The 15,009-nt window shown below is 37.0% G+C and overlaps 1 protein-coding gene across 2 annotated transcripts in view; it reads right to left on the bottom strand.

Moving 5' to 3' along the window:
* Positions 1 to 15,009, bottom strand: part of LOC145935937 (GTPase-activating Rap/Ran-GAP domain-like protein 3) — a 28,491-nt gene that overhangs the window by 4,817 nt on the left and 8,665 nt on the right. The window contains exons 1-12 of one of the 2 annotated variants that reach the window (XM_083037743.1): positions 9,101 to 9,239; positions 5,950 to 6,842; positions 4,330 to 4,396; positions 3,378 to 3,461; positions 3,111 to 3,192; positions 2,423 to 2,541; positions 1,985 to 2,049; positions 1,830 to 1,896; positions 1,639 to 1,741; positions 1,423 to 1,521; positions 796 to 1,008; positions 31 to 302 (exon numbers count right to left, since the gene is read on the bottom strand). In XM_083037743.1, coding sequence (XP_082893869.1) covers positions 31 to 302; positions 796 to 1,008; positions 1,423 to 1,521; positions 1,639 to 1,741; positions 1,830 to 1,896; positions 1,985 to 2,049; positions 2,423 to 2,541; positions 3,111 to 3,192; positions 3,378 to 3,461; positions 4,330 to 4,396; positions 5,950 to 6,275 — 1,497 coding nt within the window. In that variant the 5' untranslated portion in view covers positions 6,276 to 6,842; positions 9,101 to 9,239. Of the gene's footprint in view, positions 1 to 30; positions 303 to 795; positions 1,009 to 1,422; positions 1,522 to 1,638; positions 1,742 to 1,829; positions 1,897 to 1,984; positions 2,050 to 2,422; positions 2,542 to 3,110; positions 3,193 to 3,377; positions 3,462 to 4,329; positions 4,397 to 5,949; positions 6,843 to 9,100; positions 9,240 to 15,009 lie in introns of those variants that run through there. The other variant, XM_083037744.1, reaches the window with a different exon arrangement.

Genomic DNA, 15,009 nt, shown 5'->3' with positions numbered 1-15,009 from the left:
AAGTGACATGGTTTTCGTAAAGTGACTTACGTTGCTCTTGCTCTCCTGCGAGTGCTCCTGGTACATATCTCGCAATAGGGCGTCGAGGGTTCTCTCTCTCTTCCTGGAGAATGTCGGGGTGTCGAACGTAGCCTTCTCGCCGTTGATCAACTTAACGAGGAGAAATTCTCGAAGATTATACGGGTCCTCGAATACCGGCGGGCAGGGTAGACTCGGGCCAAATAGGGGTACGGTCTCATCGCAGTAAATGGCAACCCGCCACCCCTTGCCGTCCGCTTCGGTCGTCACCACCGCGAACACGTCTATGGAAATGGAAAATTCAACGAGTAATATCAATCAACGAGTGATCTGTTCTCATTTTGTTTTATATAATTCCGTTAGGTTTTTTTCTGTCAAAGCACGTTTATTTTCTTTTGCTTCAGTATGATTAATTTGATTAATTAGTCATTAGCAAAAAACGATGAAAATTATGCGGAAATAATATTTTTAATGATTACACGAGTGGAAACCGTTATTGATAACGGTTATATGTATATATGTATATAATCGAGATATAAGTCAAACGCATGAAGCGAATATATTGTTTAAAGTTCAAAGAAACGGAAATAAAATCTGTAGGCGTGCAAAATGAAGCAAAAAGGTGTGAAAAGGAATGAGAATCACTGCGCTGTATGGTATTTCAGTGTCAACTGTAAAGCTCGTGTGCTATTTATGTAACGACAATAAGCAAGGTTCGGTTGATATATTGAAACGTGATTTTATCTGACCTTAGATGTGATATTTTTCTTAACTCACGGGTAAATTGGCTTCTTATGCAATTCGGATTGAACGTATCCACGGCTGACGGGTCATCCGTATAGATGATGTTAACGATATCGTTGCCGATATGTCTTTTTCTCTCTAGCTGCTGCGGATTGTCTTTTGAATATGGTAACATTGTGCTAACGTGATACATAACTTCGTGACCTGCATAAACTGTGTAGCAGCTTTCTTTGCCAGTCATATCTCCTGAGAAACGATAAAGCGTACGAATAAAATCATGGAAATGAGAAAGAAAATTCTTTACATTTACTACGAGTTTAGAATATCATAAATATCACGAAAAGTATCAAAGAAATTGACTGTAAAAAAAGACTGAATGAAAAACCTATTTAATTGACAATATACTTAACAATATTTTAATATTATATACTTATTTTTTTTTTTACCGCAAATGTTATATATTTATATATCAATAAAAAAAGAACAATCCAGCAGTTTATTAATCGAAAAAATCGGAAAAGAGAACAAAAAATATTTGAATTCTGTCGGTGAAACAACAGAGAGAGAAAGAGAGAAAGAGAGGAAGTAGATATAGATTGCAAATCTCTTCTGATTGTAGAGCCCGAGTTTGCACTGTCAATATCCATATTATCAACGTACCTTTCACATCCAAGCCGCCCCTGTACTTGTCCCAGCCTTTGAGCCGTATTCGCTCGCCTAGGATCTCTAGGAAGGTCTCGAAGCCCGGGCTACCTCTTTCTGCAAGCAATGAGAAACGTTTCTCAGCGGGGAGGGAATCGATAGCGCTATCTATTATCACTTAATTTCCCATCCCACTCGACTGTCTTTTGTTCCCGACACTCCTGATGGTCTTACCGTTAGACAACATCTCGTCGTCGGTGGTCTGACCTTCTCTTGCGTAAATTACGCCAAACTTGAAGTTCACCGAGCCCTCCTGTTCCTCCAATAGTAACAGATCCTGCAACAAGAATCATTGAATTACGCCCGTGTCTCTGATGATGTCATTTGTCGAACGTGAAATTCGCATGAGACGCTTGTAAATGTACCTTTTGAAGTTCGGGCGTGAAAATTTCTCGCGGCACCTTATCGAGTTTCTCCAGACCAAAAAAGTTACTGAAAAGGTCAGAGAGTTAATAGTAGACTGACGTGAGATGCAGTTACATGTTCCTTTCAATTTGTAGACCGATAGAGAGATAGTTACCTAAGGATCTGCCTGATAGTCATTGTCTTGTTCGCCGAATACGGTAATGATATTTTTTGTGCACCCTACGCGAAACATTTCTCAATTTATTACAATTGATTTTGTTACTCACATATAATAATACCCTCTTAATAAAATTACACGTGATTAATCGAGATATCGGATATTATAACGAATTGAAATCGGATATTATAACGAAAGTAGATTATAATTTAAAATCTTTTTTTTTTAATTTGTATATCATGCACGAAGCAAATTTGAATGTTAAATGAGAAATATATAGATATTAATTTATTTTAATAAAGAGGAGTCATAAAACTTTTCTTATGAAAAAAAAGAGAATTGGAAACATAAATAATTTCATAAATTCGTCTCAAAAAGAGAGAAAAAAAATATCGGAAATCTTTTTTTTTACTGAATAATATATTATCTACTTACAGTTCGCCTCCATAAAATAACTCTGTAGTGCGGTACGCATTGATCACTGACTTCGCTTGTGACTACCGAGAGAAAGAGAGGATTTCTCTCTTGATCGGAGGCGATGTAATTTTGATGCACTGTGCATAGATAGAAGCGCAATCAGTATTCACATATCGCTATTGTTTATTACTTTTAACTGTCGATAATTAAACCGTGTAAGTCATCTTTGCAGCAAAGTTTTTGTATCTATGTACAACTAAAGTGCTACGAAAAAATTGAAAAGGCAGTTCCACTCTATGCATAAATTTTTATTAAACGCAAGGACGACTAACTCGGTCGAGCAAATAAAGAGTATAACTCTATTTACATAAGTAGACTTCCAACGGAATTTTCTATCGCGTTACCGCAATATTATATAATTATATAATATTATATATATAATTATATAATATTATATAATTATATAATTATTATATAATAATATATATATATAATATATATATATAATAATATATAATAATATATAAAATAATATATATATATATAATTATATTATATAATTATTCATGGAAAGGAAATCTGAATTAAAAAACTGAGACGTAAAATTCGCGCGGACAAAAAAATATTTTAAATAAAACATCTATACGCATAATCGGTGTAACTGGTAACGCATCGATATTACATCGGCGCATTCGACAAAACTTACGTTTGCCCAGAAAGTATTTAAAGTACCAACGCGTTTGGTACTCCGGATTTTCCAGTATCGGCGTACTCGGCGAACCGAACATCTGTCGAAGTAAAAATTCATTTTTCGTTATAGACGTCATTTTGAGGAACAGAAGAGCGGGGGGAGGGTAGAATAAAAGACGAAAATGGGGCGAGCAATTACGCTCACCACGAAAGCGGACGAATCTCAAGAGGTGAAAGAAAGAGATACGAAGAAGTTGATCGTTTGATCATTAGGCCTTCTTACCTCTTCTTTTTCCCCGGGGGAGTCTCCGTTCTCCACTCGAAATCTTCTGCCATTGTCGGCGCCGTCCTGCTCGATCTGCGGCAACTGAAAATACATTTTCGGACGTTGCGATTAGCAAATATCCGCGAAATATCGGCGCGAGTCAACATGCTCCAGGTTTGAGTTTGCGAATTGTATATAATTCCGCGGCTCTGAAACGCGCGCACGATTAAAAGCAAATTTAATTGGATCTGGAAGGCCTGTAGATTTTTTAAGTAATCTTTGATTCTTCGGGAAAAATTCGATATTTATTTATAGAAAGCTGAAGCCTCACCGAATATAAAATATTTACTGTAAACGATCCTTTAAAAAAATTTAGAGAGAAAAACTCTTTTCATCTGTAATTAAAAGTATTGGAATAGAATGTTTTTTTATGAAAGAGAATACAAAGAAAATTAAAATAAATATTATTTTATTCGAAATAATTCAAAAATTAAATTAAATCTTCTGCATAGAGAGAAAGAATAAAATTTTACCAAACAACATAAAAGGATATGATTCTTTCGCTCACGAATTAATTAAAAATATATCATAGTTTTAACCAACGGTATCTTTGATGTATTCATTTGCAAGGTTTATGATTTTAACAAACATTTTTTCTCTTTTCTATCTTTTGATAAAAAAATATATATCAAACATATTGTAACGTCGTACATGAACTGTTGTGAGTCAAGCACGGTGCAACTTCGGCGAACTGTGATAAGCAAATCAATAGATAAACAGCCGGAGATAGAGGGAGACAATATAATCGGCTTACAGAACGTGTCGTGGATTATTATAGGACGCTCGAACGCTTTTATCACAGCGATTAGCATTTACCGTGTCACAAGCACTGTATTAAAACCCTCATGTGGCAAGTAGAGCGAAACTCTTACCTAGATATGTGTCCGCTCTTTTTCATTCGTTTCCTTACCATTTCGACACTGCCGTAGCATCGTCTCGATAGAACTCCTCGTCTCGCTATCGCGTCCGTGGTGGATCTAAAAAACGAATTTTTAAATGTAAAACGAGATATAAATTCTATCTCGCGGACTTTTTACAGAAGGTGTGTTTAAAGACCCGTTCACACACATTCGTTGGAGGCATCGTGGTCCGCGTTTTATTTTCTATTCCTCTGATTTTCTACGTGCTTCTAATTTTCACTACAAAGACACTTTGCTTTACATAAACTTATTAGCTTTTTTACATATGTGTATATATATACACGTTCTTGTGTCTCGCTAAAGTCGTTTACGCTAAGAGAGATAATACGCCGCGGTGAACGAATTCTTGGCTGAGAACGTGTGCATTTTTCTCTACCGACCTCACAAGTGTGCTTCCGTTGTACTTGCAACATGCTATTTGCTATTCGAAAACAGAGAAACACGACATCTTGTAGATAGATAAACGATTCCTATACTTCACAGAATAATTTACAATCTCGCGCCTTTAATTTTACTAATTAGATTCTTCGATTCCAATTTTAAAATTTATTTTCCTTCAACTGAGAAATTGGAGCATAAATAGGAAATTTGAGTCACAAAGATTTAAAAATAAAGAGAGCTTCTCCTCTGTGCGAATTAAGTTCCTAGGAAATAAAAATTCTTCCTTTTGCTCGCTCAAAGTCAAAGGATTTTATTTCTCAAGAATTTTAATTTGTAATTTGTAATTTAATTACTACAAGACGTTCGATATCAAATATATATTAAAAAATTGCGACGCGAAGAATGATGTTGCTCGAAATGGTTTCTAGGAAAAATTCACTTTTACATTCGGCAAATAATCTATATATAATATTATTAAAAATTAAGAGCGAGACTCTTTAGCCTGCTATCGCGTTTTCCAATATATTTTCTTTCTGCCCGGAAGATTAAGTGATAAAATCCTGTTATCGGCAGTATATAATTATCATTGACTCGCTAAATGCACTCCGATCGAATACGATCATCCCCCGGGATCGCGTCTCTTCGCCGTCCGTGGTGTGAATGTAGCGTAATGTGACGGCACCCTCCGTCCGTCCGACTCAACCCCTCTCTCGCGTTTCTCATTTTTCACGACATGAATATCTGGGTTAACGAGAAGCTACATCGAGGTCGAATTGGCCGGGCAACTGGGAGAGGCCGTTACACGGGCAGAGAGAGAGACACAGGGAACGATTATTGTTCAAGATTCGCACGGGTCGTGATCTTTTTCCGCAACAGCGCGTCTCGTTAAATCGTTGGCCGATTCAAGTCTGGCCAAGTTTTATCGCGCGAGGAAAATAGAGGAAGATCGATCAACAGGTCAAGTAGTAAACAAAATAGCAAAGTATTCTCGCGCATATTTTTTTTATAAAAAAAATATAAAAATAAATGAGCAAGAAGTAGAGAAATACGAGATACACAAATATTCGTGCGACGAGCAAAAGGATGAGCGATAATAGCGAGTTACTTGCGTCATCCTTTCGTGAATAAAGAATGCGAACGATTCGACAATTGAAGGGTCAATAACTCGTTACTCGATTCGGCACGGTCGACTTCGTAAATTAATCTCATTAGATCAGACGATCACGTACACATGACTGGCGCGTCGGTGCAGCTGCCTCAGCTGCGAGGACGGCAGGAGCGCAGCCACGCAGACCGATCTGGATCTGTTTCTGCGAATCATCTCCTGGACGCTCGAAAAACCGGGACGCAACAATTCCTCCTCGCTGTCGCTGGTCACGGTAATCGGTACGGCGGCCTCGCCGCTCTCGCGTCTAGCTTTGCGAGACTTGTTTCTCTCCGCGGAACTCGCGGACGAAACCGAGCTGGTCGTCGGATGCGTGGGCGACGACGTATTAGTACTAGAAGAGGCGGTCCCTCTTAGTCGCGAAACGAGCTTCATGTCCAGGCATAGCATTTTCACCGACCTCTTTGATACGCGATGTATGTCTATGTATTACGTGCGATTTAACTGACTGTGACTACGTAGTTTTGTCAGACTTGTTGCGTTTCTCTCCTGATACGCTTGGTCACCATCATCGTCGTCGTCGTCGTCATCGTCATCATCATCATCATCATCATCATCATCACCGTCATCGTTGTCACGGTGTCGTTGAACCCGGGCGATAATGATGAATGTTGGCACCCGCATCACCGTGTGCGACTTGTGCAAGTCGAACACGGTGCGCAAATCTGCCGCAATCGGTTAGGTGAGGTTGAAGAGGAACTACGGGTGTCGTGAGATTGTTCGACGAAACTCTCGGATTCGTGACTCTCTCTCTCTCTCTCAATGTTGTCTTTAGATCCCGTTACGAGCCGATGCGCGTCTTCTAAAGAGCGCGGCTTAGCCGAGGAATACCGATTATAGGCGAGATCACTTGCACCGTATGGTAATCTGAATTCTTCTCTCTTGACCCGGGTCGAAGTTGGCGTCGGAAGTTGGCGAGATGGGCTGGTGAATAACGGCTCGTTGATGTATGCAGAACTGAGGGAGAAATAAAACGCGAGAAATATATAAGCGCATTATTTGTACGTTAATGTGCCCCGCTTTTCTCGATGCGCGATCCTTCAAACATTATGCAATAGGGAAACTAATTGTGTTTGCACTTAATGTGCTTTACGATAAGCCATAATGTCGCAACTTATATTAGCGTCGCAAATGCGGTATCGTTAGAAATAATTGTATCATGATTAGAGATAATTGTATGTCTTAATGTATATTCCGTGATAAGCTAAAACTTAGCAAATGTGAGGAAAGGCAAGGAGTGTCTTTTAAAGAGAGTAAACAATGATTTCAGAAAATCGCGCATGTTTTTATCTGTGTGTCTTATTTGTCAAAGATTTCTTATATATCTCTTTTTAAAGAGAGACGAAAAAAATTTAATATTTATCTTAAAAAGTTAAATCGAATTCTGTATCGAGGTTATTTAGAAAATTATTTTTTGTATAATCTATCTGATGAGAAGAATTGTATTTTCATTGCGAGGAATAAAAGCGATGCTAATGTGAAATATCCCGCGATAAGCAAATGCAGACCAAGCGGCGTAGGATAGTCCCAAGACATCAAGAATATCGATTCCCAAGATAATGATGTTCTTGCAGCCTATTCTCGGCTCGGAAATTCTCTATTGCCAACAATATTAGAAGATTATACATCGTATGATTTTTATTCAGACTTCAAATGACGCAAATTAAAGACGCGAATCAAATAATTCCGAATCTGTAATTATAATCCAATAATGATCTAATTATCAGATCTAGAAATCAGATCAAAGTTATCGGAACAACAAACATCAGAGAGAAAGAAAGAGAAATATACATATATTAGAATTTTTGAATAATTTTTAAATCAGCATCTCGAATCATTCGAGATTAAAAACAAAATAAAACGATATAAAATTAGAACTTGCGTGAGAAACCAAAGTAATGAAATCGTAAAATCGTTGCGTAAAATCCAAGAATATCCCAAATGAATGGATCCGATAATACGACGAATCACTAAATTGAGTTTCGCGAATGAACGATCCGATGCGGTCGTTCATCTCGTAGTTGCTTTATCGGACGATCGAAGACATCGATATCAGCCAGGGACGACCTTACTGTCCAATATCCGAGATACCAAAGTCCCCTGTCCCGCCCCCACGATAAGTGACACGTCAAAGATACCGTCCGTAACGTATTCACGGGTCTCGTGTGTTCTATACCTTTGGCAAACAGCGGCATCGATCTCCCTTTGTCAGTTTTGTGGCTCTATCGCCAAATGGGCAGTTTGCGGCTGACATTGGACGTTTGTTATCCGAATGATTCGAGATGTGGGTGATACCGAGGGAAAAACGTAATGCCACGCTGATATCATCGATTTTTCTTCTACTCTCTCTCGATCGGCAGCTAAGAAACTCTCGGGCTGAAGGGCAACGGATACTGTCAAACGGATACGGCGTGATTCGATAACCAAAACATGCTAAATACATTGTTGTGTGTGTATTTATACACACATACTATATATGTATATATATTACGCGACGACACGCGAATCCTCGTGGAATTTTATATTCTGTGAACTCTGCGGACAAATGTCAAGTCACAAATTATTCGCTCACATGAAATATCGAATACATCGATATATTCTTGCATCGCAAATTTTTCTCATGAATGAATGTTTTCGATCATTTAATACGCGTTGAAAAATTGGGAAATTTTATCCGAGACAATCAGATTGCGAGATATGCTCGTTTACAGAAAATTTACGTAGAGAATCTTTTTGTTTTTGTTTTTTTTTTTACACATGAATTCTGTAACAGAAATAAATCAAGTTTTATTTTATATATAAATTCGTGACTTTCTGTATAAAATTTTACGAAAATCTCTCTTCGTCATTAGATCTACGATATATGATATATGAGAATGAAATGCCTTTGCTACATTACATCTTCGATTGAGAGAGATCAGTTCTATTTCCCCTCCGGGATACGGGATGATCAAGCGAAACGATTCGAAAGTCTCGAAACAGGTCAGAACTTCTTCACACAAGGGAAAACAACCCTGTTATTCAGGCCTTGATACTTTTCACTAACATCCTCTTTTTCTACGAGTTAAACTTTTCTTTCTCATCAGACTAACAGAGATGCAAACTTTACTCTCTTTTTGAAAAACACTTAACCTTAATTGTAGTTTCCTTAGAATAATATTATAAGATGAACTTATACAAAGACATTAAAAACATGATAGAAATCATTTAATTACTTCTTAAGTGAATTATTTTTATCCTTAATTTTTCTTAAAAGTTGTTTCGAATTTTTCCAGCGAAGAGCTAACCGATTTTTTTTTAAGCTTGCAATATCGTAAAATAAATCTTAATGAAAGAATTCAATTGTGCAAAATGCAATTGCGTGTTCAGTAATAATTTATCCTTATCAATGTCATCGATCAATAATTACTTTCTTCTTTTACTATATCTCCCTCGCATCTCATCAAGAGATATTACCGATTTCTCGATAGAGTAACAAATATAGTACTCCGAAACCAAACTTTGCATTTAATTAAAAAAAAAATTATTAAAGAAAAAAATCATGCAAATTCCATCGCGAAACTAAACTATAGATTACGCTTGAAAAAAGGATCGTGCGAAGCCTTAACGTCCATCGGATCAACTTGGCTGCGAATTACTCTAACAATTGTGACATACATCTATCATCCGAGAAAATGAAAGTAGAATTGCAGCCTAACGTCACATCTTGAACGCGGTCGTTAATTTTCCCCCGTAGGATATTCAACACACTGAAGTACAACGGACTGTCTTGATCTCTCCTCTCGGCTGTTCGCGAGGCCGCGAAGGACACCGCTCGCGAAACACGACGGCACTGATCGTACTCCCTCGCGTCTTGGGTCCGCAACCCCTACTGGCCGTCCCCTCCCCCACCCGCTCGACGGCGAGAATTCGTGGCGAACTTTACGACCTGACCCGTAGCGCAGCAGCAGCAGCAGCAGCCCCCGCGAGACAGAGGCAAGTTGCTCGCGGTGACATGGCGACTCGACGACTGGCGCCGCGTCGACGAGTTCGTCGGTCCCCGCGTCCTCCTTCGTCTCTTCCTCCCCTGTCTCATTCTGTTTGTCGTCTTCCACCACCTCCTACTCCCATCGTTACCGTCGCAGTCGCTTCTCTCTCTTTCTCGCTCTCTTCGCCTCTCTTCCCGTTCATTTATCTATTTGTTCTTCCACGTATGCACGTACGCGTACGTACGGAAGGGTCCGAGTACCCTGACGCGATGACGTATACGTACACATGCGTCTATAACGTGTATATATCGACGCTTCACCACCACCGGTTTCGCCGACGACGACGACGTCCCGTTCGGTGACCCGTATTCCTGCCGACACCGGGGCGCTCCTTCAATCTCCATCGCTGTCCCGGCGAGATTCTGCCCTCTTCCCCACCCCGCTTCTTCTTCGTAAATTTCGGCACCCGAACGGGGGATTAGGGCGTGACTAGGTGCGTATCGGGCTAACGAATTAGCACGATCCAACGTTAATCAAATTTTCTCCACCATGCCCTCGTGTTGACGTGAAATGCAAATAACCGGAGAAGTAAAATTGGATTTTCTTTTTTTTTTTTTTTTACGTAAAGATAAACTTATGCGAAGGTTTATACCTATAATTGTTGTTTGGTAATTTGTTGGTTGTTAGACACTGGATGTATATACTTGTTCTTTGATGAACTCAAAAGCAATCCTTGGGCTTAATTCCGTGAAAATCTTGTTCTCTCCACGCGAATCTGACGGACTTGGTTTAAAGTAGTAAATTAAACGGTAGCTGCGCGCTGAATTTAGCTCCTTCAAAGAGCTTTAAACAAACAAGAAGATTTGTTCTTCAATTCAATTAGAATAAATATTACATTGTAAGATTTTTCATTTTAGAAACATTTTACATCAAATATTACAAAATTGTACGTATGTATTTTACGTGTGTATGTGTGTTTCGTGTTACTTTATTATAATATATTAAAAATCATATTTCTGAAAGTAATGACTATAAATTTGATTTTTTTAATTGAGAGAAAATGTATTCTATAAATTTCATAAATTATATGTATTAAAAATTCGTACAGATACTTTTTTTTTAAAAGCTCGATTAAATTCATATTTGTATTGATTTATAACATTCTATAACAGATTTTTTTGCACTCACAATATATGAATATGTATAAAAATAGTTTTAACAATCTTAATTTATATGTATACATATATTCTTCGCTAATAAGAAGGATGTTCTCGAGTAGCTAATTGCCAATTAAGATGTTATAGAGTAACACGACAAGATTTATATCGTTGAGAAAAAAATGTGCGTATATAATTGACGGAAGAGTATAATATCGTAATGTAATCTTTTCCGTATCAATCCTCTCCTCATTTCATACTATGCGAATGATACACGATGATGAAGTGATGCATAATAGAATTATGATTCCGCATTAGATTCCCTTTACGATTGTTACCTCTTGACCCGACTTTTAATAGCAATATATACCGTTATTTGCACTTTTATGGAGAAAAGCAAACTAGATTGTAACACACATGGCAAAACGCGATAATATTTTTATCACACACATATATAATACATACACACAGAGAGAAGACTGTTTCAGATTAATTTCTAAATTGATTATAAAAAATATTTTTGTGTATATAATTAATATATAAAAATTGAAATATATAAATCAATATATAAAATCGATTAAAAAAATTAAAATTGGAAAATTGAAATATACATATTATATGCCTTGATTAATCGCATGAATGATCGCGACAGCTGATAGGACGTATCGAAATGCTACGTGTCTGTTTTTTCTCACATTATTTCAATCCGGAGCTTACACGCGAGTCCAAATCTCTGATATGTCGTTGGCGTTTTATCGACTCTCGATAAGCCCAACATTTGGCTCCAGTTGGTTTCTTATCGACTACGAAGGTGGTTGATTTCATCCCACACGACGGCGATAATTGATGTACAGATCCTCGTGTAGGATGCTGATGCGTTCGATAAAATCGCGCGACAGATGCGTGCGCTGCGTATTTTAATATATGTATAAAAAAAGCGCAAGGCACAGAGATAAGCGGTTATATATTATGATTATCGTATCGCATTGCATAATATTTTTTTTAAAAAAACGAGGAAACTATTAAAGTCGCATGATTTACGATGCTACTATATGTATAAACGATAGAAACAGGTAGAGCAAATAGCTCTTTTGTGTACTACAAATGAAAAGGCTGTGAAACAGCCGGAATTGCGTTCGTAGTTCTATTTTCAGAGAGTGTTTTTCAAAGTGTAACGATCATTCAAAGCGAGAGACCTCTTTAGATCAAAGGCAAAGTAAAAGGAAATGTTGCTCATTACGATAGCGACCGCTTTCATTAAAATAGCGAGAGTTGTGTGATTTTAGGCGCATCCTGTTGCATGTACTTGCATGCAATTTTGACTTTGCGTCGGATTTTCCTATTGAAAGTTTCGAAAATGCAAAAGAGGTTATATAATAAGAGCTTGAATAGGGAGGCTTTTTATTTTAACGACGAAATACGTTTCGAAAACATGTTTCAAATGAAAAGAAGGAATATGATAATATGTTAATGAGCACGCATAAATTATTTTCTTTTTTTTCTGATATACATTTTTTTAATGCACGTTACTCGTAATGCGTGTTAGAAAAAAAAATAATACACGTTATTCCGCCAATCTATCAATTTTTCGTAAAAATTAATTTTATAATTATTTTCAGTTTACTCTAATGAAAATGACATTTTTCGTAAATATATAACAGACCACATATATTTTATTATGATCAATATTTGTCAAAGTACACATCCGAATAGTTAGAAAAAACAGGAGTAATATGCATAATTTTATTAAGCTTATCCGTATACGTCTTATTCCAATAAAATAGTGCTTTAAATAGAAATATTTCTTTAATTGAATTAAAACTTGAAAAAGTTGCCAGAGAGAAAGATATATAGATCAGCATTACATTTTATCAAAATATAATAGGAATATTAAATCATTAAAAATAGTATTGAAATTTCTCTTCAAATTTATGCCGTCGCTCTATCGTAAAAGGTATACACAATATTATCAATAAACTTAACCAATTTCCATGAAAATGTTGATATCGTCAAGAGATCTAGACGATTTCCACGAAAATGCTGATACGGTCCGTAGATTTACGCGATTTACTTGAAAATGTTGAAGAGACAACGTGTAATACATATCGCGCAATTTTATATAAAAAAATATAGTATACCACAAATGAGACAAAATTGATTGGATTGACGTGATATCGTAATATTTTTTACCGATAAGAATATAATAAAACATATTGTTTCTAAATGATTGGTATATATTAGGAATTTCTTTGATTTTACAAACTTTATAAATTATTTTACATTCATTTTTACGTCTTACGCGAGTGGTGCATTAATATGTTCAAAGAAAAGAATTCAAGTACACGTTGTTGAGTAAGTAAATTGAAAACCGCGTATAATTACAAAGATACGGGCACGTGAAAAAGAGGACACTCTCTCTCTCTCAGGCACGCGTGGCCAGTTTACGACGATAACAGCTTCGACCAATGCAGTGCCGCGGATAACGCGCGTAAAAATAGACGCGGAAAGCCTCGTCCGACTTTGAAATTATTAGCAATTTATGTCGCAATTCGTTTCCTCGCGGTATCTTCGATACGTCGTTGCGGTTACCTCGCGCGATCTATACGCTACATATATTTTCGTTCGATATTTAATCGATTTATTTAAAAAATGACTCGAATTTTTTTAGATTTAATTAATTCGTGTTCTGATAAAAGAAATTTGCAGTAGTTAGTTGTAGGACGCTATTTTTAAATGGTTCTTATTAGATGAAATCTCTTTCAAATTGAAAAATATCTCGAGGACTCTCTCTCTCTCTCTCTTCTCTCTTTGCGGAAAGGACGACAGAGAGTAACAAAGGTTGACCTCTATACACGTCCATCTTAATCACGCTGACAAATGAAAAACATACGCGGAACTTTATTTCACAAAGAAAAGGAACAGCAGTCCTTATGACATATCGTCGTAGTTCGCGCAAACATGTACTGCTCTTTCTCTCTCTTTCTTTCTCTGTGTGTTGTGTCATATATCAGTGCATTCCGGTATTTTCTGTGAAACTGAGAAAAAGCGTACGAAACGTATACTTTGACAAAGTAAGACATGACCGTGCCAGCGAACCTTCCTCTCGCGTATACAAGGGTGATTAACGTATATACGTGCATGCATTAATCGAAAGTCACGAGGTACCATACGCATTAATGTGTATTACACACGCATTTCCGGTCGCAGGGACCGGTCGAGCTTTCAACGTTATTATCGCGAAAATGGTAATTCCCGCTTCCCTCTTTGGTGGCTGGGAGTGATAAAAAAAAGAGGGAATTATTTTATCATCGAGTATTAACATTTTCATCGAGAGAATTAACACATTTTTTTCTGAAATTTGACGTTAATTGTAATGAAATAAAAATTCAATGTAATGAAAATTTTAAACAAGAGAAAATTTTGAGCAAACGAGAATATATAAATGAACTTGTACAATATTTTATGATAAAATTATGGAAAAGATAAAATAAGAAATATGCTCATAATTTTTTTTCTAATTCGTTTTTTCGAGAAATTAAATTCGATCGTTAAATTTTATTCTCGTTAACGCGTGATTAATTCTGCTATTTTTCTTAGAGAAATTGCAGCTCTTTTTTTATCTACATTTATATTTATTTACACACTATTACAATTGTGTTTCGTGTTTCTGTCTTCTACATCCGCGAAACATTTGCATACTTTAAATGTACGTCGCGTATATCCGGTCTACGCGCTTACGTAAAATCTATTCATAGCCTCGTAATGAGCATGTGACAAATTTCGCCGTGTATGAGTATTATATTTATCTTCTCTTGGTCTCAAGCGTCTATCGGGAAAGAGGGGTCGATGACCGCGGGAAAGTCATCAAAGTAGCTAATGAAGTACCGAAGGACGGTGATGAAATCCAGGTGATATCCTCCGGTCAAGACAAACATCGTCTTTACGTCTCCGCTCATATACCGTATCTACAAAAGTCTCGTTATGCATCAACAAAATCGA

This window comes from Prenolepis imparis, unplaced genomic scaffold, assembly GCF_030444845.1.
Source record: "Prenolepis imparis isolate NDT839.2.m4 unplaced genomic scaffold, iyPreImpa1.0 SCAF_5, whole genome shotgun sequence".
NCBI classification, from domain to species: Eukaryota; Metazoa; Arthropoda; class Insecta; order Hymenoptera; family Formicidae; genus Prenolepis; species Prenolepis imparis.
This window is presented reverse-complemented; position numbering and strand designations above follow the sequence as displayed.